The 24,675-nt window shown below is 41.9% G+C and overlaps 1 protein-coding gene across 1 annotated transcript in view; it reads left to right on the top strand.

The window, feature by feature from the left end:
- trappc12 (trafficking protein particle complex subunit 12) overlaps positions 1-24,675 on the top strand; it is a 50,174-nt gene that overhangs the window by 15,651 nt on the left and 9,848 nt on the right. The window contains exons 4-7 of the mRNA XM_063007050.1: positions 12,919-13,032; positions 17,717-17,855; positions 20,180-20,292; positions 20,383-20,455. Of these exons, the coding sequence (XP_062863120.1) occupies positions 12,919-13,032; positions 17,717-17,855; positions 20,180-20,292; positions 20,383-20,455 (439 nt within the window). The remainder of the gene's footprint in view (positions 1-12,918; positions 13,033-17,716; positions 17,856-20,179; positions 20,293-20,382; positions 20,456-24,675) is intronic.

The following is a 24,675-nucleotide window of genomic DNA, read 5'->3' on the forward strand; positions in this document are numbered from 1 at the left end:
ACATCATTAGTGCCAACGTGGATAACAATCTTCGAAAATCTACGATTAGCATTAGCCAGCACTTTCAGGTTTGCTCTGATGTCGGGCGCCCTGGCCCCCGGAATACAGGTGACTATGGTTGCTGGTGTCTCTATGGGGGTTGCAATACGCACGTGTCGGAGCTGAGAATCTCCTATAACCAGAGCACTTACATTAACAGGCTGCTCAGCGGGTGGCTCACTGAGTGGGGAAAACCTGTTGGACACGTGCAACTGAGATGGTCGGTGCTTTGCCCTACGACTATGTCGCCGAGACGTCACCCAGTCGCCCCGCTGTGAGGGCTCTAATGCCGGAGTCTGGGGTTCTATACCTGAAATGCTGGCATTCGGGGCTGCTACAGCTGAATCTAAGCCCTCACTAGTAGTAGTCTGTTCTAAAGCCCGAATGCGCCCTTCTAACACTGAGATCTTCTCCGTCAGACTAACAACTAATCTACACTTATCACATGTAAAGTTATCACTAAACACGGAGAAGGAATAACTGAACATATTACACTCGGAACATGGATATAATGCTCCTGCTGGGGCCATAGTAACAAAGAAATATACTTAGCTTTACAAGATGAGTTGGAGATGATGTTTATGTTGGATTCACCGGCGCTTCTGCTGGTTGTCACAGAAGAACGGCTTTAATTCCGGATGAAACAGGCGATGATAAGCTGGAATACAAAAACCACCAACCAAACCAACACAAACGCGCTTCGTTCGGACAAAAGCGGCTGTAATTCTAAAGGAGAACGGTGTTATGCGCTGGTGTACTAAACAAATAAACGCGCTTCCTACGAACAGAAACGGTTATAACTCCCCACAAAACAGAGGTGTTTTAAGAGCTGAAATACAGAACACAACCAAACACAAACGCGCTTCGTGCGGACCGAAAACGGTTTTAATTCTGGATAATTAAGATGTTTATGCGCTGAAGTACAAAAACAAACAAAACCGGCTTCGTTCGGATGCCGGTAGCAGAAGTTTCCTAGTTTCCAACACAGCACGAATTTACGTTTATTAAACACAAGCGCTTTTTTACGATAAACAAAATAAAACTAAATCAACAACACACGGAAGATAAACGTATAAATTATATGTTTAAAACATACGTATATAAAAAGTTATTTAGCTAAAGGCTACAAACAAACAACTAGGCTAGCGTCTCAGCGTGCGTACCACCCTAGAGTAACAGTGGAGTGATATTCACAAGTTTTACTTTATATTTTTAGTAGCTAGCTACATTAAAGTAGAAAGCAAGGATGGTCGGGTGTTACGCCTTTGGTTGCACTCACCAAACGCGGGCTGCCCATTCCGTCGATTCGATTGGTGTAGTTCATTGACGTCTAATTAATGCGCAGTAGCATTAGCTTTCGTGTAGCATTATTAGTATTACGACCCTTTAACAACCTCGTAATTCAGGGGATCCAGTGATGTACAGGAGAAAAATGTACACAGGACAAAACGTATAGGGTTCTGAACGTGTTTATTTAGCACAGGATGCGTTAGAGCCGATTTTTTGAAAACCCCATTAAATTTTGCCATTGAAAATCGGGCTTAGACCCGGGTCTCCAAATATGGGCATAACAGTTAACTAGTTAACTTATCATTATGGCCCTCATAAATTCACAGGAAAATGTGCTTAATTTCACTGAGCTTATTTATAAAACTTTTTTAAAGCAAAGTGCCACATTTTATAACAGTAAATTGAATAAATTGAATTATAGAGTGAACTGAAGCTACAATATTCAGCATAGCCTACCTTAACAGCTGTATGCAATGGTGTCGTATACGAAAATACTTGTGTTTTGACACATCCCCCAGAATCCACAGAATTGGTTGGGAGTTTTCCAAACTCAGTTACCCGAGTCGTGTTTTTAGCTGCTTTAGACTTCGACATCTTGGACATTATTACTGACCGATTTCTACCTTAATTGCCGTAGGATTGCTAGGACCACCTCATAGTGCAAAATAACCAGTAAACGTGAGGCACTTAAATGCTATACAAATGAAAAATGTGCTGGTATGAGTGGATAAGACACAGCAGCGTGTCACTGTCACTGCTGGACTGAGAATAGTCCACCAACCAAAAACATCCTGCCAACAGCGCCCCATGGGCAGCGTCCTGTGACCGCTGATGAAGGTCTAGAAGATGACCAACTCAAACAGCAACAATAGATGAGCGATCGTCTCTGACTTTACATCTACAAGGTGGACCAACTAGGTAGGAGTGTCTAATAGAGTGGACAGTGAGTGGACACGGTTTTTAAAAACTCCAGCAGGGCTGCTGTGTGTAATCCACTCATACCAGCACAACACACACTAACACAGCACCACCATGTCAGTGTCACTGCAGTGCTGAGAATGATCCACCATTGAAGAACAGGGTAAAAGCAGGCTAAAAAGATGTGTAAAGAATAGGTGGACTACAGTCAGTAATTGTAGAACTATGGTAAGTGGACAGTGAGTGTAGAAACAAGGAGGTGGTTTTAATGTTATGGCTGATCAGTGTATATAAACCCAGAAAGCAGTTCCTCGTCTCTGGTGGTTGTGCTTGCATTGTACGTGATGGGTTCTCTCTCCGAGGCAGATACAGATTGGAACAACCCAGACTCATGGCAGCTTTGCTTCTACAGTGACTCATGCTGCAGTGGCTCACTGTGTGGGTGTGCATGTGTGGATTTGTGTTTAGGCCTGCAGTCGTTCTACTGTCACTGTCACTATTGTGTCTCTGTTTGAAACCAATCTGGAAAGGAGCATGCGAGAAGTTAAAAACAGTGTTGTATTGTTAATGTTCCTGTTTACTACAGTATGATATAAACAACAGATCTGGTGCTCGAGTGGCTCAGCGATGTATTACGATAGCTCGCCACTGCTGAGATCTGGGTTCGAATCTCAGCAGTGCTATTGGCCAGCTGGGTGTGTACTAGGGATGTAACGATACACTCTACCCACGATGCGATACGTTTCACGATACTGGGTTCACGATGCGGCTTTCTTCTCCCCCTTTAGCGTGTCCAGTTGCCCCATTGCATCATGCTTCCTCTCTGCCTATGCCGATCCCCGCTCTGACCGAGGATATCGAAGCTATCCCACGCCCCCTCCAACACGTGGGCAGCAAGCCGTATGCATCTTATCACCCACACATTGACGAGTGTTGTGCCACCTAGCGTTGTTTACGGAGAGACACACCCTGAGAGCTCTGTGTAGGCGCCTCTAATCAGTCAGCAGAGGTCGTAATTGCACCATTCTGACAGAGAGAGACCCTATCTGGCTTAGTTCCGCCCATCTGAACAGCAGGCCAATCGTTGTTCATGTGAGCGCTCAGCCTCAGCCGGTAAGGCAGAGCTGAGATTCGATACGATGTATTCGAGATCCCAGCTCTGGTTGCAGCATGTGTTTTTACCGTTGCGCCACCTGAGCGGCCTTTTCCCGATTTTTTTAAACAAAATGAAATTGCAGACAAATTATGACAGTTTCCTTTAATTATTTCTCTTAAAAAATCAAATAAAATCTTTTATTTATCTAAATAATTAATGCCATTTTATTTCTGAGGTAGGCACAAACTATGCAAAACAATGCTGCACGTTTCCCTTTTTGTGTAAAAAAAACCCTGAATTAAAATTTTTAAACAAATCCCACATTATATAAATAAATGGATAATACAAATAAAGAATAGAGAAGTATCCTCAAATAAATAAATTTGGCTTGAAAATCCCGTACACCTCTGTGTAGTAACGTCAACCAGGCGAGGTGAATAGCGCCAGTGCCCTCTGCTGTTTAAAGTGAATATCGATTCATTTTACATGAATTACCGATTCGAATCGTGGCACATGTGCACCGATTTTTAACTGTCTTGTGGTACATCGTTACATCCCTAGTGTGTACACATAAACAATTGGCTTTCAGGTTTTCCGGTGGGGGTGGCTGAATCCAAAAAAGCTGGGATATGCTGAACTGCACAGTACTGTTCACATTTTATGTGCATTTATGACTATGTGGACCTTGTGGTCACATGAGGACATTACATGTTGGCTGCGTTATGCCTTATAGCTCGATTTGCTTAACTTTGACCAATTGTCCCCGATAGTAGACACTTCGTCTGTCATCTAGTGGTAGCAAAAGTATTAGACAATAAATAAGGTAAAAATAAGATGTAAAATGCTAATTAGAATATCTAAGATGCACTTAAATACAAACAATCTAAAAGGATCCTTAATTCTTGACAAAATGATTGCATTGTGATTAAATTAATGAGGTAATTGATAATAAACTTGGTATTTAGTGATCATGGAATACCTGTGGCAGACCTGCTGTGTTCGAGACTGTTTGCAGTGGTATTCCACTTTGCTTTCACTGACATTTAAAAGTCTAGTCATTAAACCATTTCCCATGAGCTCCAACTTCATTATGGCAAAACAGCCATTTTAATTGAACAGTTACAGGCTGGGAGGCAGAAACTTGCTGGCAGACCTTGAATTTCTGAATTCTGTGTTGCTCCATCCATTCTGGGTTCAAGTCTTTCAGAATAGGATGGATTGTAATGTAGCAGGTCAGGTCATTTCTATATTTCTATTTACAACCTCTTTGTTGTAACTATGACTTTGTTAAATAAAAATGAAAATAATAAAATTATATAGACACCAAAATGGACCAAAATTGCTACTAATTATGTAGTTAATAATTATATACTTTTAATTTTATCCTTCAATAAAATGTAGAAGACTATACACTGATCAGCCATAACATTAAAACCACCTCCTTGTTTCTACACTCACTGTCCATTTTATCAGCTCCATTTACCATATAGAAGCACTTTGTAGTTTTACAATTACTGACTGTAGTCCGATTAAAACGATTAAAAACCCACCTTTTTACTAAGCACTTAAGCTGACTTGTCCTTATTTACTAACATCTTTGTCCATTTCCAAAAAAAAAAAAAACACTTTGGTTCTAACACGTTTCAGCAGATTTGTGTTCTTCGACTGTTGTTTACTAAAACTTGAGAAATGAAATGTTTACTATGGAAGCACTTCTGTAAGTCACTCTGGATAAGAGTGCAGAAAATGTAAATGTAGTCCATCTGTTTCTCTGCATGCTTTGTAAACCCCCTTTCATGCTGTTCTTCAATGGTCAGGACCCCCACAGGACCACCACAGAGCTGGTATTATTTAGGTGGTGGATCATTCTCAGCACTGCAGTGACACTGACTTGGTGGTGGTGTGTTAGTGTGTGTTGTGCCGGTATGAGTGGATCAGACACAGCAGCGCTGCTGGAGTTTTTAAACACCTCAGTGTCACTGCTGGACTGAGAATAATCCATCAACCAAAAATAACCAGCCAACAGCACCCCGTGGGCAGCGTCATGTGACCACTGATGATCGTCTAGAAGATGACCAACTGAAACAGCAGCAATAGATGAGCGATCGTCTCTGACTTTATATCTACAAGGTGAACCATGTGGGTAGGAGTGTCTAATAGAGTGGAGAGTGAGTGGACATGGTATTTTAAAAACTACATCAGCACTGCTGTGTCTGATCCACTCATACCAGCACAACACACACTAACACACCACCACCATGTCAGTGTCACTGCAGGGCTGAGAATTTGGTGGTCCTGTGGGGGTCTTGACCATTGCAGAACAGGGTAAAAGCAGGCTTAAAAAGTGCTTCTATATGGTAAGTGGAGCTGATAAAATGGACAGTGAGTGTAGAAACAAGGAGGTGGTTTTAATGGTATGGCTGATCAGTGTATTCCCACTGATACTCTTCTGTTCTAACATCCTAGAATAGAAGGACGAAGGCTGTTATGGCCACAAGGGGGGGTCCAACTTCGTATTAACTCCCGTGGTTTTGTAATAGGATGTTTAACATGCTCAAGATTGGGTGTATGTATACTTAGTAATTATTCCTTTCACAACATGAAAGAGCTGTTCAACTGTTTGGACTGCACTACTGTTAGGACCCTGCTTCATACCCTGTAATGCGCTTGTCTGTTCTCAACCGGATTGGTCTAATTTGGGATGATAAATATATTCTTATACATCCCCAAGTGTTTTGCTTTAACGGTTCTGTAAGCATATATACAGTTACACTTTAATTATCCTAATTTGGAGAACACAAATTGTTTCTCTGTGCTAAAGGAACAAGGTAGGCAGTTTTCCAAACAGGCTTCATAATTCATAGGAGTGACATTAGAGTAGGTTATAGTGGAAAATTGATCTGGCCGTCCTCTGTAGGTTAAACCTGTAATTACAGGCTAGCAGAGTTCTTTTTTTTATTTATTTTTTTTATAATAATGTTATTCTTTGGTCTGGTATGCATAATAAAAATGCAGAGCCACCAAAGCAAGTATGGTTCAGTGTTTCTTTTGTTCTTCCCAATATGGTCTTATCTAATTACCGCTACAGGTCCCTACCTTGGCGGAGGTGGGCCGTACTTAACACACGTCCCCTCCGACACGTGTAGTACACAGCCGCTTCTTTTCACCTGCATGAGGCAGGTTCTTTGCGTACGAAGATTCACGCACTGCTCTCTATTGTTCCCCGTCTCTATGCAGGCAGCTTTGACCAGCCAACAGAGGCCAGTACTCCCTTCGGCCCTCTCACTCAGCAGACGTAAGCCAATCGTGTTAGCATACCTGAACTCCTAAGCTCCATATTCCATGTTTCTATGTATTCTGTGTATGGGCAGTGGTGGCCTAGCAGTTAAAATACTGGATTAGTAGAATAAAATTACATCAGGCATAACATTATGACCACCTTCCTAATATTCTGTTGGTTCCATGATTGTGCTGCCCCATATGCAACAAACTGTTATGCACTGTGTATTCTTACACCCTTCTATCAGAACCAGTGTTGGATCGGACCACACAAGCCAGGCTTCACTCTCTGCGTGCATCAGTGAGCCTTGGCCGCCCATGACCCTGTCGCCGGTTTACCGCTGTTCCTTCCTTGGACCACTTTTGATAGATACTGACCAGTGCAGACCAGGAACACCCCACAAGAGCTGCGGTTTTGGAGATGCTCTGACCCAGTCGTCTAGCCATCTCAATTTGGCCCCCGCTTGTCCATTTTTCCTGCTTCTAACACATCAACTTTGAGGATAAAATGTTCACTTGCTGCCTAATATATCCCACCCACTAACAGGTGCCGTGATGAAGTGTTATTCACTTCACCTGTCAGTGGTCATCATGTTATGCCTGATTGGTGTACATATACAGTACAATGAAATTATTTTACTGCGTATCACAGCTTGTTTGGAAGCTGGGGTTGGAGCACAGGGTCAGCCTTTGTGAGGCGCCCCTGGACCCGAGTGTTGCCCAAGGGCCCAACAGTGGCTGCATGACAGAGCTGGGATTCAAACTCTCAACCTTTCGATAGACCGTTGTGTATGAAAATTCTCTGAGATCTGCGGTTTCTGATTTATCAAACCTGCCATTTCGGTACCATATCATGGTCAGTTTTGCGTAGTCAATCTGTCTTCCATTGCTGTGGATCCTGGATTCGATACGTGCACAGTTCTAGCAAACCCCTTCTTTTACGCCTGTGCTCATCCACTTTCTGCACAGGTGCCTCGGTCTGCTAACTAGGGTCCTTGCACAGCGTTTGAAGACCACACCCAATTAGTTTGGTCATTTCCCCACCCAGCAGACATGGTAGCCAATTTATGTCTGCTGCAGGTATTGCCAATTGTGCCCGCTAGATGACGCCCAGCCTTCCGGTAGCAATGCCGAGATTCGAACCGTGGTGTTCGGAATCTCGGCGCTGGTGTGCTAGTGGAATATCCTGCACAGTTTTTTGTTATTTTGATGTGCTATTTTGATTTTACACTATTCTGATTCTTTTCAAGTTGAAGACTTACAAGTTTTAAAACATTTTCTGTCTGCGAATGTTTTTCCATCACACTTACCCACCACAATTAAGACTGGGGTTGGAAACACAGCGGTACTATCAACCAGAGATGTTCACAAGTCACAAAATACGAGTCCGAGTCAAGTCACGAGTCTTTAGGCTAGAGTCTGAGTCAAGTCCTGAGTCAATATAATATACACAAAACATGTATTGGAAATGTAGCGTAGAAATAAACAAATAATATGTAAGTTCAGATACAAAACAACAACAAATTAGCTACACATTTATAACCGTGTGTCCCATTAGGAATATAATCCGTTACTTTGTAAATGTGCTTATAATTAAAAACTTTCAAACTTTTACCGGTTATGTAGTAAAACACGAACTCGTTAGAAAGCCAATCAAGCATTTCATTGACAATCATCTGTGTGACTCAAACTGAATAAATGCAAATAACAGCATTTCTTACTAAAAATTAAAATCAGGAGGTCTGATTGGTTCAGAAAGCGGTCTTTCAACCATTAGCGCCAGATCTGTAGGAGCGTTCCATTCACCCCAGTTGTTCCTGTGAAGTGCACTACATAGGGTATTCCTCCTTTTTAAGTGAGATTCCAATCCAAAAGTAACGAAAATGTTCAAAATGTTGAAATGAACTTCAAACTGTGTAGGGAGTAGGGAGCGACACTTAATATATTTGTAACTGTCACATGTAACACATACTGACGCTAGGAGTAGTTTTTTTGCGAGTCATGAGTCGAGTCCGAGTCATTTGAAATGAGTCCGAGTCGAGTCTGAAGTCGCTGTGTATGCGACTTACAGACTCGAGTCCCCATCTCTGCTATCAACCGGCCGGACATCTACATAGACATGATTGAGGCTGGACATTATTATGAGGGGTGGCTGAAGCTTTGCGATGAATTATTAGCTTCATTTCTAACTCATTGTTACACTTATTGGCCATCTCCTCTGTGTAAGAATTGAAGTGAAATGGCATCTCTGAGAATTTTGGACCAATCATGAGATACAAAGTTTCTTCTGGGTTTGAATAAAAAAAATTAACAAAAACATAGAAGTTCAGCTATTGAGTGAATTTGTTTGTATTATATGAGTGCACCAGCAGGCCAGCACCAGTGTGCAGATACCAGTGTGATGTGTAAAGTGCACCCGTAGTAGTTCTGGCTTATTCAAGTTCTTGCATTATACAGCTGTTATTGTTTCTTTCCCAGTTCCACTGTACCTCTCACTGCATTTTAATCTACCGTGCAGCACTTAACGCCTGTGTCCTATAACAAATACTTTATCTGTTTTGTGGGTACCTTGCAACTTCTGAATTTGCAGTACATCATAATAGAACCCCATTTCCACTCGCCTTGACTTTTTTATGTTCTGTCTCAGTGACTGCAGCTGCTTTTGCCCATTTCCCTGCCAGTCGTTTTCAGCTTCATTTCCCACTCTAATGAAGATTTAAAGGCACCGGGGCTGCAGAGAGTCGCACCAGAGCAGTGGGCTCAGGAAGAGGCTGACTGAGCATGACACAAATCCCAGGGCTCAGAGGGATGCGGGGAGAAAATACAGCAGTCGAGGGGGCTTTAGAATGAAACAAGTACCAAAAATGTAGTAGATAGAACCTGAGTCAGAGTCAGAGAGGTTTTATTGTCATTTCAGCTACATACAAGTACATATTGAAACGAAACAGCGTTCCTCTAGGATCACGGTGTAACACGGTACAAAAAGTGCAAGACAAAACAGTGTAAATACAAAACAGTGCAAATACAACAATAATACAAAAATCCTATAATAAATAACTACAAAAGATATTCCTAATTATCCCTAATCTAAACAAGTAATTAGAAGACAGGACTAAAGACAAGTGTTAGTACATGATGGTGAATAGATGGTACAATGGTTCATGAGGTAGTGACATGTTGTACATTAGCAGCGTAAAATTGGCAATGCAGATAAGGTGCCTAAAAAGTAAATATGGTGCAAAATACAAGTAAGGTGCAGAAATTATTGTGCATTTCCAGGAGGTGTGCAAAAATGCAAGTAACAGTCAAAAATGCAAGTAACATAGTCAAAAATGCAAGTAACAGTCAATACAGATCAGTGTGTGGCAGCAGAAAATTTCCGGAGGAAATTGTTACAGTCCTGAGTTTAAAAGTCTGATTGCTTGAGGGATAAAACTGTTACACAGTCTGGTTGTGTTAGTCCGGATGCTGCGGTATCGTCTCCCAGACGGGAGCAGAGTAAAAAGTCCATGTGATGGATGGGTTGGATCGTCCACAATGCTGAGAGCTTTGCGGATGCAGCGGGTGTTAAAAATGTCCGTGAGAGATGGAAGAGCGACCCCGATGATCTTTTCAGCTGTCCTCACTACTCGCTGGAGAGTCTTGCGGTCCGACGCAGTACAATTTCCGAACCAGACAGTGATGCAGCCGCTCAGGATGCTCTCGATTGTTCCTCTGTAGAACGTGGTGAGAATGGGGGGTGGCAGATGAGCTTTCCTCAGTCTTCTCAAAAAGTAGAGACGCTGCTGGGCTTTCTTGGTGATGGAACTGGTGTTAAGGGTCCAGGTGAGATTCTCCTCCAGATGAACACCGAGAAATTTGGTGCTCTTGACGATCTCAACAGATGAGCCGTCGATGTGCAGTGGGGAGTGGTCCCTTAGTGTCTTTCTAAAGTCAATGACCATCTCTTTGGTTTTATCCACATTCAGAGACAGGTTGTTGACTTGGCACCAGTCCGTTAGATGTTGTACCTCCTCTCTGTACGCTGACTCATCGTTGTTGCTGATGAGTCCCACCACAGTTGTGTCGTCTGCAAACTTAACGATGGAATTCGAGCTGTGCATTGCTGTACAGTCGTGCGTAAGCAGAGTAAACAGCAGTGGACTGAGCACACAGCCTTGGGGAGCGCCGGTGCTCAGTGTGGTGGTGCTGGAGGTGTTCTTACCGATCCGGACGGACTGAGGTCTCTCAGTCAAGAAGTCCAGGATCCAGTTGCAGAGAGAGGTGTTCAGGCCCAGCGTGCTCAGCTTTCCAATTAGATGCTGAGGAATGATGGTGTTGAATGCTGAGCTAAAGTCTATGAACAGCATCATGAAAGAAAGGGTCTATGGAGAAAGACTGGGCTGGATGGCTGGGAAGGTTTTACACAAGGTGTTTGTTAAAGAAATATCATCTTGTTGTTTTGCACTGCTGTAGCAATGGATTTGTTGCACCTATTTATGCTAAACCTGTTAATATGTGGTTAAAATCCCAATGGCTGATCTTTTTCCAATATGTCTCGGTGGGTAGCACTATCCACACAGCAAGAAGGTCCTGGGTTCGATTCCAAGGTGGAGCGGTCCACCTGGTCCGGGTCCTTTCTAATAAATAAATAAAATTAATAAATATATTTTCAGATTCAAAACACATGACATGTGCCACTCAGGTGGCGCAGCGGTAAAAACCTGAATTGCAGGCGCTCTGAAACCAGAGCTGGGATCTCGAATACATTGTATCGAATCTCAGCTCTGCCTGCCGGCTAAGGCTGAGCGGCCACATGAATGGCCTGTCGTTCAGATATGGGCGGGACTAAGCCGGATGGCGTCTCTCTCATGACTGGTGCAATTACAACCTCTGCTGGCTGATTGGTGGCGCCTGCACAGAGATGAGAAAAGAGTGCTCTCAGGGTGTGTCTCTCCGTACACAATGCTGGGCTGCACTGCACTCGTCAAAAGTGTGGGTGATAAGATGCATACGGCATGCTGCCCACGTGTCGGTGGGGGCGTGGGTTAGCTTTGTTCTCCTCAATCTCCTCAGTGCCCCATCATGATGCTTCCACCACTATACTTCACTGTGGGTATGGGAGTTCCTGAGATCTTACAGACAACCTTATTTCTTCAAAATAAGGGTAGCACTGTCTCCTCACAGCAAGAAGGTCATGGGTTTGATTCCCAGGTGGAGCGGTCCGGGTCCTTTCTGTGTGAAGTTTGCATGTTCTCCCCGTGTCTGTGTGGGTTTTCTTTGAGAGCTTCGGTTTCCTCCCACAGTCCAAATACATGCAAGTGAGGTGAATTGGAGATACAAAATTGTCCATGACTGTTTGACATAAAAAAAAACTTGAACTGATGAGTCTTGGGTAACGAGTAACTACCTGTCCGTGACATGAATGTAACCAAAGTTTAAAACATGACATTAAAATCCTAATAAATAAATAATATGTCAATGTAAAAGCAAAAGTCACATGACGTGTGACATTAATGGTTCAAATTTGAGCCTTTGGGTAGCGCAGGGGTCTAACACGCTAGCCCACCACTGCTGAGATCTCACGCGTGTTAGACTGCTGCACTACCCAAAGGCCCTACACAGACATGATTGGCTACGCCTGAGGGAGAGCAGGTCGGATTCTGCAGTGCTGCTGAGGCCTCTGCTGGCGGCTTCTGCGCCTGCACACAGATAGTGAATAATGGATAGCAGTGCATGACTCTCTGAACGTGATACAGATCTTAAGCAGTTAAGTCTGTTCCAATTCTTCAACCATTTGCAGCTCTGATTAAAAAGGAACCACGGGCTACCTCACATCCTCTCTGACAAGCGTGTAGTCGCCAGTTCCTTCTTTTCGCTTGTCTATGGCAGATTACCACAGATTATATGTATCACATACAGATAGATGTGCTATGCCCTTTGTTAATATCTTCCACTCGTCCTGGCACCTCGATCAGCCAGCAAGGAAGGGAAATCCTGTTGACCCACTCTAATTCCCTTTAAAACACAGCCAGTTCTGCCTGTTAGGTGCCTGACCAGGTCAATAGTACAGCTGAGATTCGAACTTGTGAGTTCAAGCTCTCAGCAGAAATCTAAAGTTGCATTTTATGTATGTTTTAAATAATTCAGGTTAATAAATGCAAGGTTAGTTGCCTTAGTAAAGTGATGATGGGGAGCCAGTAAGTGCTCTAGGGTAAACTTACAGATAGACCATACTGCATTACAACCTTCTAAATAAGCATCTGGCTTACTTACTGGTTCTTTTCTTCCTCGCCTCTTTACCTCTTTCCAATCAGAGCACAAAGAACTGGAGGGCTGCTGTGGACTTGACAGGCAGACTGTTGACGGCCCACGGCCAAGGCTACGGCAAGAGCGGCCAAGCCAGCAATCACACCACTGACTCGCTGCAGGTAAGCAAATTATCACGATTTCCTGGACTACAGAGTTCTATATCAACCATCTCTGTCTAAGAAACACAATGGAGATTTTGTGTCTGTACGTTAGAGTTTCTTTGTGGTGAGCCGAGTTTGTGTTTGATGCACCAGTGTTGTTGAACACTTCAGCCTTGTTGATTTTAAGAGGTTTTTTCCTTACCACTGTCACCCTCGACTTGCTCAACAGGGGTTTTTGGTCTGTGGGTCCTGGATTCTGTAAAGTTGCTTTGAGACAATGTCCATTGTAAAAAGCACTATACAAATACATTTGACTTGACTTGGTTTTTAACTAAAGCTCATCATTCCTCATGTTTTGTTGAACATAACAACATCGATCTAGTCTGATATTGCCTTTAATATAGGGCTGTCGCGCTAACCGCAATTTTGAAATATCGCGGTATAGACCAGCCAACCGCAGGGCATGCCAAGCAACCGCAACACCGCAGTGTTCACGTTTTTTCTTTCTTTCTTCTATTTTTTTTTGTTTATATTGTTGCAGGGTCCATCTTGTTATACTCTTACATTCGGGCGTAATAAATGTTAAATGAATTCATAATGAAAATGAGCTAAGAGCGTCATTTTCCCGCAACCTGTTCTCATGCGTTGCTGCTGAGTGTCAGGCTTTGTGTTTTAAAATGTAAACAATCGCAACAGGAATTATAGGCAAGTTTATTAATGATCAAATTGAGTTCACACTCAATAAATACTTGTAATTTAGACTATATTCAAACAGCCTTGGTGAACTAAAACACTTAATGACGGTTAATATGGCATTGCAGCCTGCAAATATTCTCTTTCTGGTCTTGCTGGAATGATTTAAATGTATTTTTTCGTTGAATAAAAATGTATTGAAACGAATAATAACTTGAAATGTAGTATATATTGTTATGTTAATTATACCTACTAAATAGATAGTTTGTCGCATTGTAAAGTCGCATGCAGGTACAGTACACGTGTATTAGTGTAACGAGCCCCATCAGAGAGAGTTTTAGTACCGAGGGGAACATCGCTACCCCACTCAGATTCTCTCTAAACCACATCAGATGAACGTGTTGGTTCTTCTAGCGCGCATGATAACGCAGGTTTAAACTCTTACAGACTTTATTATATTTCTTTTTTACCATATTTTGATTAGATGTGTATTTACAATATTTAGCCTAAACACTTTTTTTTTTTCATTTCACACTGTATATCTAGCCTAGGAGCTAAATTTAAACCTTTTTTTAATAGAGAAAAGACACGCATCCCTGCTCTGTTCTGTATTTAACATTAAACACGCATTTCATTGGTCTTAAAGCTGTCTCATCTTTGTCATTATAAAGCAATAATATACCGAATCATAGCCTAACAATAAAGCTTGTTTATATAGCTCTAAAATGCAGATTAATTAAGTAATTTTCAAAAACAAAAAAAAATGGCGATATTACCGCATACCGCGATATTGAGACAGGTTGAATATCGCAAGGGGAAATTCTCTCACCGCGACAGCCCTACTTTAATATACAGTGTTTAACCCAGCAGTACTTACTCTTATCTGAAAAAAAGAACAGCAGTGCTGCAGGTTTTCATACAATCCAGGCATGAGCTACGCCTGATTCCACTTGCTTAATCTTGAGCTGCGTCCGAAATCTCATACTTACAGAGTACATACTAGATTGGAGGAAGTATGCACTACTCGGCCGGTAAAAAAGTACGTACTTTCAGTACAGAAGTATGCAGTATGTACACAACAACGCTACGTATTACATCCGTCATCTTACCAACGTCAAGTGATGACGTGAGGACGTGATGACGTAATATCACCATGGGTACAGACTCATTACAAACCCCACTCGCCAAAATTTTGGATATTTATCGTCGTTTTGTTATTTATTCGTCTTTAAAATTTGTATTTTATTTATCTTACTTATACTTGTAAACAGAGGACTCAGAGGACCGCTATCTTTCTTGTTTCTTGTGCCACTTCGAACGCCTACGCAGCTCCAGTTGCTTTATGGGATACATTAGCGGACCACAAGTGTGCATCGCTTGCATACTCAAACATGGCTGCCCAATAAGTAGGTCATCCGGGTACTTCTCGCGTACCTCTTTGTGTATAGTATGTATTCGGACATACTAACCGCTCTCGCGTCCTCATTTCGCGTACTATTGAGTATGGAAGTATGCGATTTCGGACACAGCTCAGGTCTTTAAATCACTTATTACTGGAATCAGATGATGTTTCTGCATGGCTGCTAAGAAAACCTGCAGCTGCTGTAGCTATTTGAGGATAAAAGTAAGTACCACTGGTGTATCCCTTTAAAACTGTGGTTATCAACCTTGGAGTCAGAATTCCGCATGGGGTTGCCTAATGTCCAGTTCACACTACACGATTCTTGCCCTGATGTTCGCTCGCCGACTGGTCGGCGGTAGATTTGCCGGCTCAGGAGCAACTCGGCGTTCGCTCGGCGATCGAAACTCGGCTCTCAATCGCTATGTGTGAACTACTCAACAACTCGATCTGAGCGCTCGGTGACTGAAGAAATATATCTAGCATGTCAAATATCTGGATATGAGTCGGCCGACTGGCAATGAGTGCTATGTCAAACAGCCAATGAGAACGCAAGATACGGTGTCGGGGGAATGCAGGAAAGGAGTTGTAAAAAGGTGGGACAGGGGCATAATATAGTTTCTATCAGAATACATCAGCACACACAAGTTTTACAGTATTTCTGACCTTATCGTTCTCTACAAAACGTAACACCAACGTTGCATTGCAAAAAAATATTTATTAACCTTCAACTCACGATAGAACAATCCATGCTGTTCGCGTAGCCAAATCAACTCAGATTCATTTCTTTTTCGTCTTTGATTTTACTCTGCACATCAGCGCACAAACTTTGACCGCTCGCTACTTGTTGATGTGCATTTTGGACGTGGTATCATTAAACCTTTCGTCACTTTTCGCGTTTGCTTTCATGACAAAACGTAGTTTAGGGAGACCAGAGAAGCTCGCCTGCGATTCCAGTTGGTGATAGATGGTGTAGTGTGAAACCCCCTATCGCAGATCAGTCGTGTAGTGTGAAATCCACACCGACTTGAAAGACTCCCGATTACAAGAGATCCAGTCGTGTAGTGTGAACTGTACAGCGACCTGACCACTTGGAAAGTTGTGTAGTGTGAACTTGGCATAAGATGTAGACCTCAGGAGATTTTTACAATAATGTTAGTTCTAGGCAAAACATCATTTTAAAATCTTTTACATAACAATTTAAATATCCTAGTGTTGTAAGCTTAGGCTATACATTTAGTTTGAAGCTAATCGGCTATGTGATATGCTCCTCCAACTAACGATTTACAAACATGTATGTTTTGTCTGTTATGTTGGTAAACATTTTAGTAAGATTTGTTTCTAATACATACAAAGGCTTATGTATTGTAAAACCCTTATCTGACTGGCCTGGCGTGTAGCAGCGGCTTCTCAAATTTCTATAAGATAACCATTAAAAACAAGCTTAAAAACTGTTAAGTTTGAACCCATGTGTGAGGCTTATTTTATTTAATGTTTACGTGTAATTTTATTTATTTAATTATGGTGCTTTATTTTTAGAATTAATTGTTTTTAATTTTGTAATTACTTGTTTTTCTTTATAATAATTCAAATAAAAATAATTTATTATTATTGTTATTTATTAAATTGTTTATCGTGGTATTTCCAAACAGTACTTTATACTTTATTTTATTTTATAAATAAATAAATATATAAATAAATACATTTAAATATATTTAATTGGAAAAATCACTATTATTTTAAGTGATCTTAAAGAATTATTCAAAGAATTAAAAATTATTTTAAAGAAACATGGTATGTCCAGACAGTACTATTTCTTTTTTAATTTTCATATGATTATTTTTTAAATAATAATGAAAATAAATATTTAAAAATGCTTTATATATTAATCTGATTCAGAATGCTAATAACATTGCAGAACTGGAACTTTCAAATTATGTGGATTTCCTCTCTGTGCTTCTCTAGCAAATCCACTACATTATCTACACTACTTGTGATAGTTTGGTGTATTGCATAGCCACTAGTTAATTAATTATTCATAATCCACCTGCCTGGCCACTTTTTAATCCATTATTCATAATCCACCACAATGTCCATGTAAAAATATGTTGGCACGTTAGAGGGTTGAGTTTCAGTTGGTGTAACATGTTTGAAGTATCACTGTAGCACAACTTCCTGGCCTCATGTCCACTCTGTCTGCACAAACTCGCTGATCTGACACCGGCTGGTGTGTCAGCCATATCAAAGCGTCCCACCTCTCTGATGTCTCGACCTCCGTTGGCGTTCACACACATACATTTCACTCTGCTGACTTTCACTCTGATTTTCGCTCCGTTAATGGAAACCTACTGCCTTTCATTATCAACATTTCAGCCCTATAGGGTGTAGAAACACATTAGGATAATGACTTCAATTATCCTTATATACTCCTGACTTTGATGCACCATTTCTTCATGTTGTTTCTGCTTTTAGATTAAGGATCTATTAAGGGTCGCACAATTGATTAAACGTTCTGGAAAGCGCTGGAACTGCAGTATTTGCAGTTGTTTACTTCATTATTAGTGGAAGCAGTTTGCAGTGGTTTGAATGGAATCCTTTGTCTTGTTGCAGTTGTGGTTTGTACGTCTGGCTCTTCTGGTTAAGCTCAACATGTTCCAGAATGCAGAACTGGAATTTGAGCCCTTTGGTTATCTGGACCAGCCAGACCTGTACTATGAGTACTATCCTACAGTCTACCCAGCCAGACGAGGTAAGTACGGCGAGTCTGCAGGTCTTATAATGAAAAATAAGTGCCATTCGCATATATAGACTTCAGAAAACCTTTGAGCGCCAAACCAAAGTGGAGTGTATCGCTTAGAGCAGAGACACAACCTCCAAAAAACAGCACCAGCATAAAAGCTTTAGATCTGAGCGACTCTCAGGTCTTTTAATAGAGGATTCAGTCTCCGAGCAGACCAGCTTCCTAAATCTCTTGAGTTAATTTACTTGTTAAACACAAAACAAACACACACAAATAAGGGAAATGAAAGATGCCACTGAGTGACTGCCAAAATGTGCCATCACACTCTCTACCGCACACACACACACACACACTTCATCATGCAACGACAGCAAGAAAGCTTTGTCTTGTTTAAATGTATTTATTATTTTTTAATTAACTAAAGGAGCACTCAGGTGGTGCAGCGGTCCATTACGCTAACCCACCGCCTCTGAGATCAGGGTTTGAATCGTAACAGGGCTATTGGCTGCTGTCTACACAGACATGTCTGAGCAGTGGATTGCTGAAGCCCTGTGATGAGTTGGCATCCTGTCCAGGGTATTCCTGTCTTGCTTTACTGGTGAAACCGGACAAGGATTAAGCTACTTACAACTGTGACCAAATACAGTGCAAGCTCAGGGGCTCAGTGTTCTGATTACTCGTCCAGTACCCTAACCACTAAGATACCACTGCATTATAATCTTAACCACATTATTAGAGTGCACATAAATAATGTGCCACTGACTGCTGAGCAACATCATGGCTACAATACATGATATTGAAGCTGAATGTTAAAATCATGATACCTGGCTCCGGTTTCCTCCCACAGTCCAAAGACATGCAAGTGAGGTGAATTGTAGATATGAAATTGTCCATGACTGTGTTTGACATTGAACTTGTGAACTGATGAATCTTGTGTAATGAGTAACTATCGTTTCTGTCATGAATGTAACCAAAGTGTAAAACATGAATAAATAAATAAATAAATAAATAAATAAATGTACACAGATGTCATAGTGCTTTGGCCATCCCCAGCTCAGACATAGCCTATGATGAATTGGCACCCTGTCCAGGTTATTCCTGCCATACGTTAAATGTCTTCTGGTGGAACCGGACCCTGCCGCCACCCTGACCAGGACAAAGCTAGCTCAGGGGCTCAGCATGTTGATCACTTGTCCAGTACCCTAACCACTAAGATACCACTGCATAATCATCTTAATCAGATCATTAGAGCGCACATAAACAATGCCTAGTTCACTCAAGCAGCTTTGATTGCTCGCTTCTTGTTGAAGTGCATTTTAGGACATGGTATCATTAAACCCCTTGTCACTTCTCACATGTGTTTTCATGACAAAATGTAAATTGGGAGACCAGAGAGACTCGTCTTCGATTCCCCCAGGTCCTAGATGGTGTAGAGCAGTGGTCCCCAACCACCGGGCCGTGGGTCATTTATTACCGGCACGCACAGAAAGAATACATCAGCAATGACAACACTGCTTCCGTTTCCGACACACGGGTGTTTATCATCTCATATCACCCCCAGGTGGAAGCAGCATCTCGTTGCAGTGAAAAAAGCTCATTTGTGAGCAGTATAGTTATTCTATTTTAAATCCTCCCGCCCCCGCCGGTCCGTGAAATTTTATCTTATATGAAACCTGTCCGTGGTGCAAAAAAGGTTGGGGAGCGCTGGTGTAGAGTGTGAAAACAACAACCACTTAAAGATTACAAGAGCTCAAGTTGGGTCTCTTCTAATAATACAGAACAGTCAGTGAAGCCATGAATCATGGTAGTTGATCAGTTAGCTGATCAAAGCTGATGCTGAGGTCAGCTGGATGGAGAAAAATATAAGGGATTAACACATATGGGACTGTGTTATGAAATGTAAATCCTTTTGTGTGTTTGTTTGTTTGTTTATTGGGATTTTAACGTCATGTTTTACACTTTGGTTACATTCATGACAGGAACGGTAGTTCCTCATTACACACGTTTCATCAGTTCACAGGTTTAATATCAAACACAGTCATGGACAATTTAGTATCTCCAATTCACCTCACTTGCATGTCTTTGGACTGTGGGAGGAAACCGGAGCTCCAGGAGGAAACCCACAGAGGACCTTCTTGGTGTTAGGCGACAGTGCTACCCACTTAGCCACCGTGCCGCCTGTAAATCCTTTAAATCTAGACAGAGCTGCACACTTATGGCTCCATGAACCATCATTTTAACACTACTGTAGAGACAGTTCATTAAGAACATGGGAAAAGTTTTTGTCAGTGTCCAGGAGTGAAACTGACTGTGACATGTTTATGGTTGTTCAGGTTCGATGGTGCCGTTCTCCATGCGTGTGCTGCACGCTGAGCTACCACAGTACATAAACAAGCCCCAGGAGTCTCTGGACCGCCTACACAGCATGAAAAGCATCTGTCAGAAAGTAAGCATGTCCGAAAGTTGCTGCAGTCTCAGTGTGTACCGTGCAATTTGTCATGCTCTAAAACTTCTGAAAATGTTTCACTGTGGACAGATCCTGTCTAACCTGGAGGAGAGCCTGGCTGAGGATGGGAGCATGATGACTCTCACCCAGGAAAACAGACAAGGTACTGAACACAACCTATTGTTTCACCACAATGTCAGAAATAAATCAAAATTACATTATGGAAAACGTACAGACCAAGTTGTCTACACTACTGTAGATGTAGAATAGGCCATTCCAGATTGACACACCAACACTTAATATAAGGAGAAGATCCCAGACTTTGTGAAGAATGTCAGACACCCATCACAATAAAACACATCCTAAATGAATGGCCAAGCTACAACAATGAAAGACAAAGACTACGGGTGTGTTCGAAAACCTAGTGAGCTCTCTACATAGATGCATTAAACATCATCCTACGCACGCTCCGTTACGCACGCACGTTATGCCACCTCATCACATTAGTTTGAATGGCATTAGGCTAACTGATGGAACTGCTGTAACGCGGTCGAATAACCTGCCTTATAATTCAATGACTTCCTCTCTGCTTAGGCAGCTGCCTATGTAGGCAGTAAGACAGCAAGACAGCTCACTAGGTTTTCGAACACACCCTACATGTGCCTAATCCAAAGAGAGTTTCGATCTCAGGTCTGCCATGTAGCCATTGTTGGACCCTTGAGCAAGGCCCTTAAACCTCTCGACTCCAGGGGTGCCAGACAATGGCTGACCCTGCGCTCTGACCCCAGCTATAGTACAAGACCAATAAAACTAGCATAAAACATGCCATTCCATTTTTATGTTTTACCCCTGCTTTGGGGCGGCACGGTGACTAAGTGGGTAGCACTGTCACCTCACAGCAAGAAGGTCCTGGGTTCGATCCCCAGGTGGGGCGGTCTGGGTTCTTTCTGTGTGGAGTTTGCATGTTCTCTCCGTGTCCGTGTGGGCTTCCTCCGGGTGTTCCGGTTTCCTCCCACAGTCCAAAGACATGCAAGTGAGGTGAATTAGAGACACTAAATTATCCGAGACTGTGTTTGATATAAGCGTGTGAACTGATGAATCTTGTGTAATGAGTAACTACCGTTCCTGTCACGAATGTAACCAAAGTGTAAAACATGACATTAAAATCCAAACAAACAAACCCCTGCGTTGTCCTGGTCGCCACACATTTTGGAATGAGAACTTCATAGGATTCCTTAAACATATACATTGCGCTATACAGATATACAGAATTTTCTCTTATTTGTGAAGGCAAATATTGACCATGTAATCAGTCAGAATCATTTAGTATTAATTTGAAGTGACCCTTCTCTTTAAGGGGACAAGTAAATTTAAAAACATAAAATGTTAATATGCACAGACTCACAATCATGCCTTAAAGCGCTAGAATCATGCACATCAGACCACTCTATCATTGATAACATACAGGACATTCAACAAACTAACTGAACTGGAATATGCATGGAATAAAAAAGTGGATCAAATAGCCGGAGGAAAAACAAGGCAAAATACAACAAACATTAAATTCCCTTCAACAGATATAAAACACTAATAAATGTCTACATCAATGGGAGATACATCCAAACTCTACCTTGCCGGTTCAAGGCTGAGTGGCTGTATGAGCAACGTTTGGCCGGTTGCTCGGTTGGGGGGCGGGCTAAAGAACCGGATGTGGGTCTCTCTCTGTCAGATTGCGATTACGACCTCTGCCGGCTGATTAGAGGCGCCTGCACAGAGATGAGGAAGAGTGCCCTTAGGGTGTGTCTCTCCGCATGCAACGCTAGGTGGCACAACACTCATCAATGTGTGGGTGGCAAAAATGCATCCGGCTGCTGCCCATGTTTCGGAGGGGATCCAAAAACATCCCCTTAGCTTTGATCTCCTCGGTAAGGGCATTGTTCAGCAAAGACAGAGAGGAAGCACGATGCAAAATTGAACAATTGGATGCGCTAAAGGGGGAGAAAAAGGGGGGGGGGGGAAAGAACAACACAAGAACAGTCTTAAGCTACAGTGGGGTCAAAAAGTATTTAGTCAGCCACTGATTGTGCAGGTTCTCCTACTTAAAAAGATGAGAGAGGTCTGTAATTTTCATCATAGGTACACTTCAACTATGAGAGACAAAATGAGGGGAAAAAAATCCAGGAAATCACATTGTAGGATTTTTAAAGAATTTATTTGTAAATTATGGTGGAAAATAAGTATTTGGTCAATAACAAAAGTTAAACTCAATACTTTGTAACATAACCTTTGTTGGCAATGACAGAGGTCAAACGTTTCCTGTAAGTCTTCACCAGGTTTGCACACACTGTAGCTGGTATTTTGGCCCATTCCTCCATGCAGATCTCCTCTAGAGCAATGATGTTTTGGGGCTGTCGCTGGGCAACACGGACTCCACAAATTTTCTATGGGGTTGAGGTCTGGAGACTGGCTAGGCCACTCCAGGACCTTGAAATGCTTTTTACGGAGCCACTCCTTCGTTGCCTGAGCGGTGTGTTTGGGATCACTGTCATGCTGGAAGACCCAGCCACGTTCCATCTTCAATGCTCTCACTGATGGATTTTGGCTTAAAATCTCACGATACATGGCCCCGTTCATTCTTCCCTTAACACGGATCAGTCGTCCTGTCCCCTTTGCAGAAAAACAGCCCCAAAGCATGATGTTTCCACCCCCATGCTTCACAGTCGGTATGGTGTTCACTCAGCATTCTTCTTCCTCCAAACACGACGAGTTGAGTTTTTACCAAAAAGTTCCATTTTGGTTTCATCTGACCACATGATATTCTCCCAATCCTCTTCTGGATCATCCATATGCTCTCTGGCAAACTTCAGATGGGCCTGGACATGTACTGGCTTAAGCAGGGGGACACGCCTGGCACTGCAGGATTTGAGTTCCTCTCTGCGTAGTGTGTTACTGATGGTAGCCTTTGTTACTTTGGTCCCAGCTCTCTGCAGGTCATTCATCAGGTCCCTCCGTGTAGTTCTGGGATTTTTGCTCACCGTTCTCATGATCATTTTGACCCCACGGGATGAGATCTTGACCCCAAGGGAGATTATCAATGGTCTTATATGTCTTCCATTTTCTTACAATTGCTCCCACAGTTGATTTATTCACACCAACCTGCTTGCCTATTGTAGATTCACTCTTCCCAGCCTGGTGCAGGTCTACCATTTTCTTCCTGGTGTCCTTTGACAGCTCTTTGGTCTTGGCCATGGTTGAGTTTGGAGTCTGACTGTTTGAGGCTGTGGACAGGTGTCTTTTATACAGATAACGAGGTCAAACAGGTGCCATTAATACAGGTAACGAGTGGAGGACAGAAGAGCTTCTTAAAGAAGAAGTTACAGGTCTGTTAGAGCCAGAAATCTTGCTTGTTTGTTATTGACCAAATACTTATTTTCCACCATAATTTACAAATAAATTCTTTAAAAATCCTACGATGTGATTTCCTGGATTTTTTTTTTCTCATTTTGTCTCTCATAGTTGAAGTGTACCTATGATGAAAATTACAGACCTCTCTCATCTTTCTAAGTAGGAGAACTTGCACAATCAGTGGCTGACTAAATACTTTTTGACCCCACTGTACCTTGCAGCCATAAAAATGAAAATATAAAGTAGTCCAAATTATCAGGACAAGATCAAATAAGCAGACAGGAACGTAATACCTATCGTAATAGTACACCTGTCTGAAAGCACTCTCTCTACTTATTTAATCAGGATTTTCCTTCAACTTTTTCACAACTTTATGGCAACCAAACTGAAAGCAGTTGTGTATGTGTGTGTGTGTCTGTATATCACTTTTGTAAATCAAAAGATTCATGTTACTGTAGAGTTCAGTGGAGCTCAAAGATCAAATAAGCAGACAGGAACGTAATACCTATCTTGCCATAAAATGACACATACTTGTTAAACATGGCATTAAAATCCAAATAAAAAAATAATACTGGGACAAGTAAACCCAAACTTAGCAGGTAAAACTTAACACACACACACGCTTGCTCATTTGTCAAATTACCAAATCATTTTTGCCTACACATTTTTTTCACTGTTTAACTGTTTTTTTTATATACTTTTACCATACTACTTCAAAATTTAGGTGAATTGGGACTGCTTAACATTCTGTATTATTACATGCCACAAAGTATGTAAGGCAGGTAGAATGTCAACTGCTACTGTGTTATGTAGTACACCTGTCTGAAAGCACTCTCTCTACTTATTTAATCAGGATTTTCCTTTGTTATCTATTTATCTATCATTTGCATTTCACAACTTTATGGCAACCAAACTGAAAGCATTTGTGTATGTGTGTGTGTCTGTATATCACTTTTGTAAATCAAAAGATTCATGTTA

Source organism: Trichomycterus rosablanca, chromosome 13 (genome assembly GCF_030014385.1).
Source record: "Trichomycterus rosablanca isolate fTriRos1 chromosome 13, fTriRos1.hap1, whole genome shotgun sequence".
Taxonomy (NCBI): domain Eukaryota; kingdom Metazoa; phylum Chordata; class Actinopteri; order Siluriformes; family Trichomycteridae; genus Trichomycterus; species Trichomycterus rosablanca.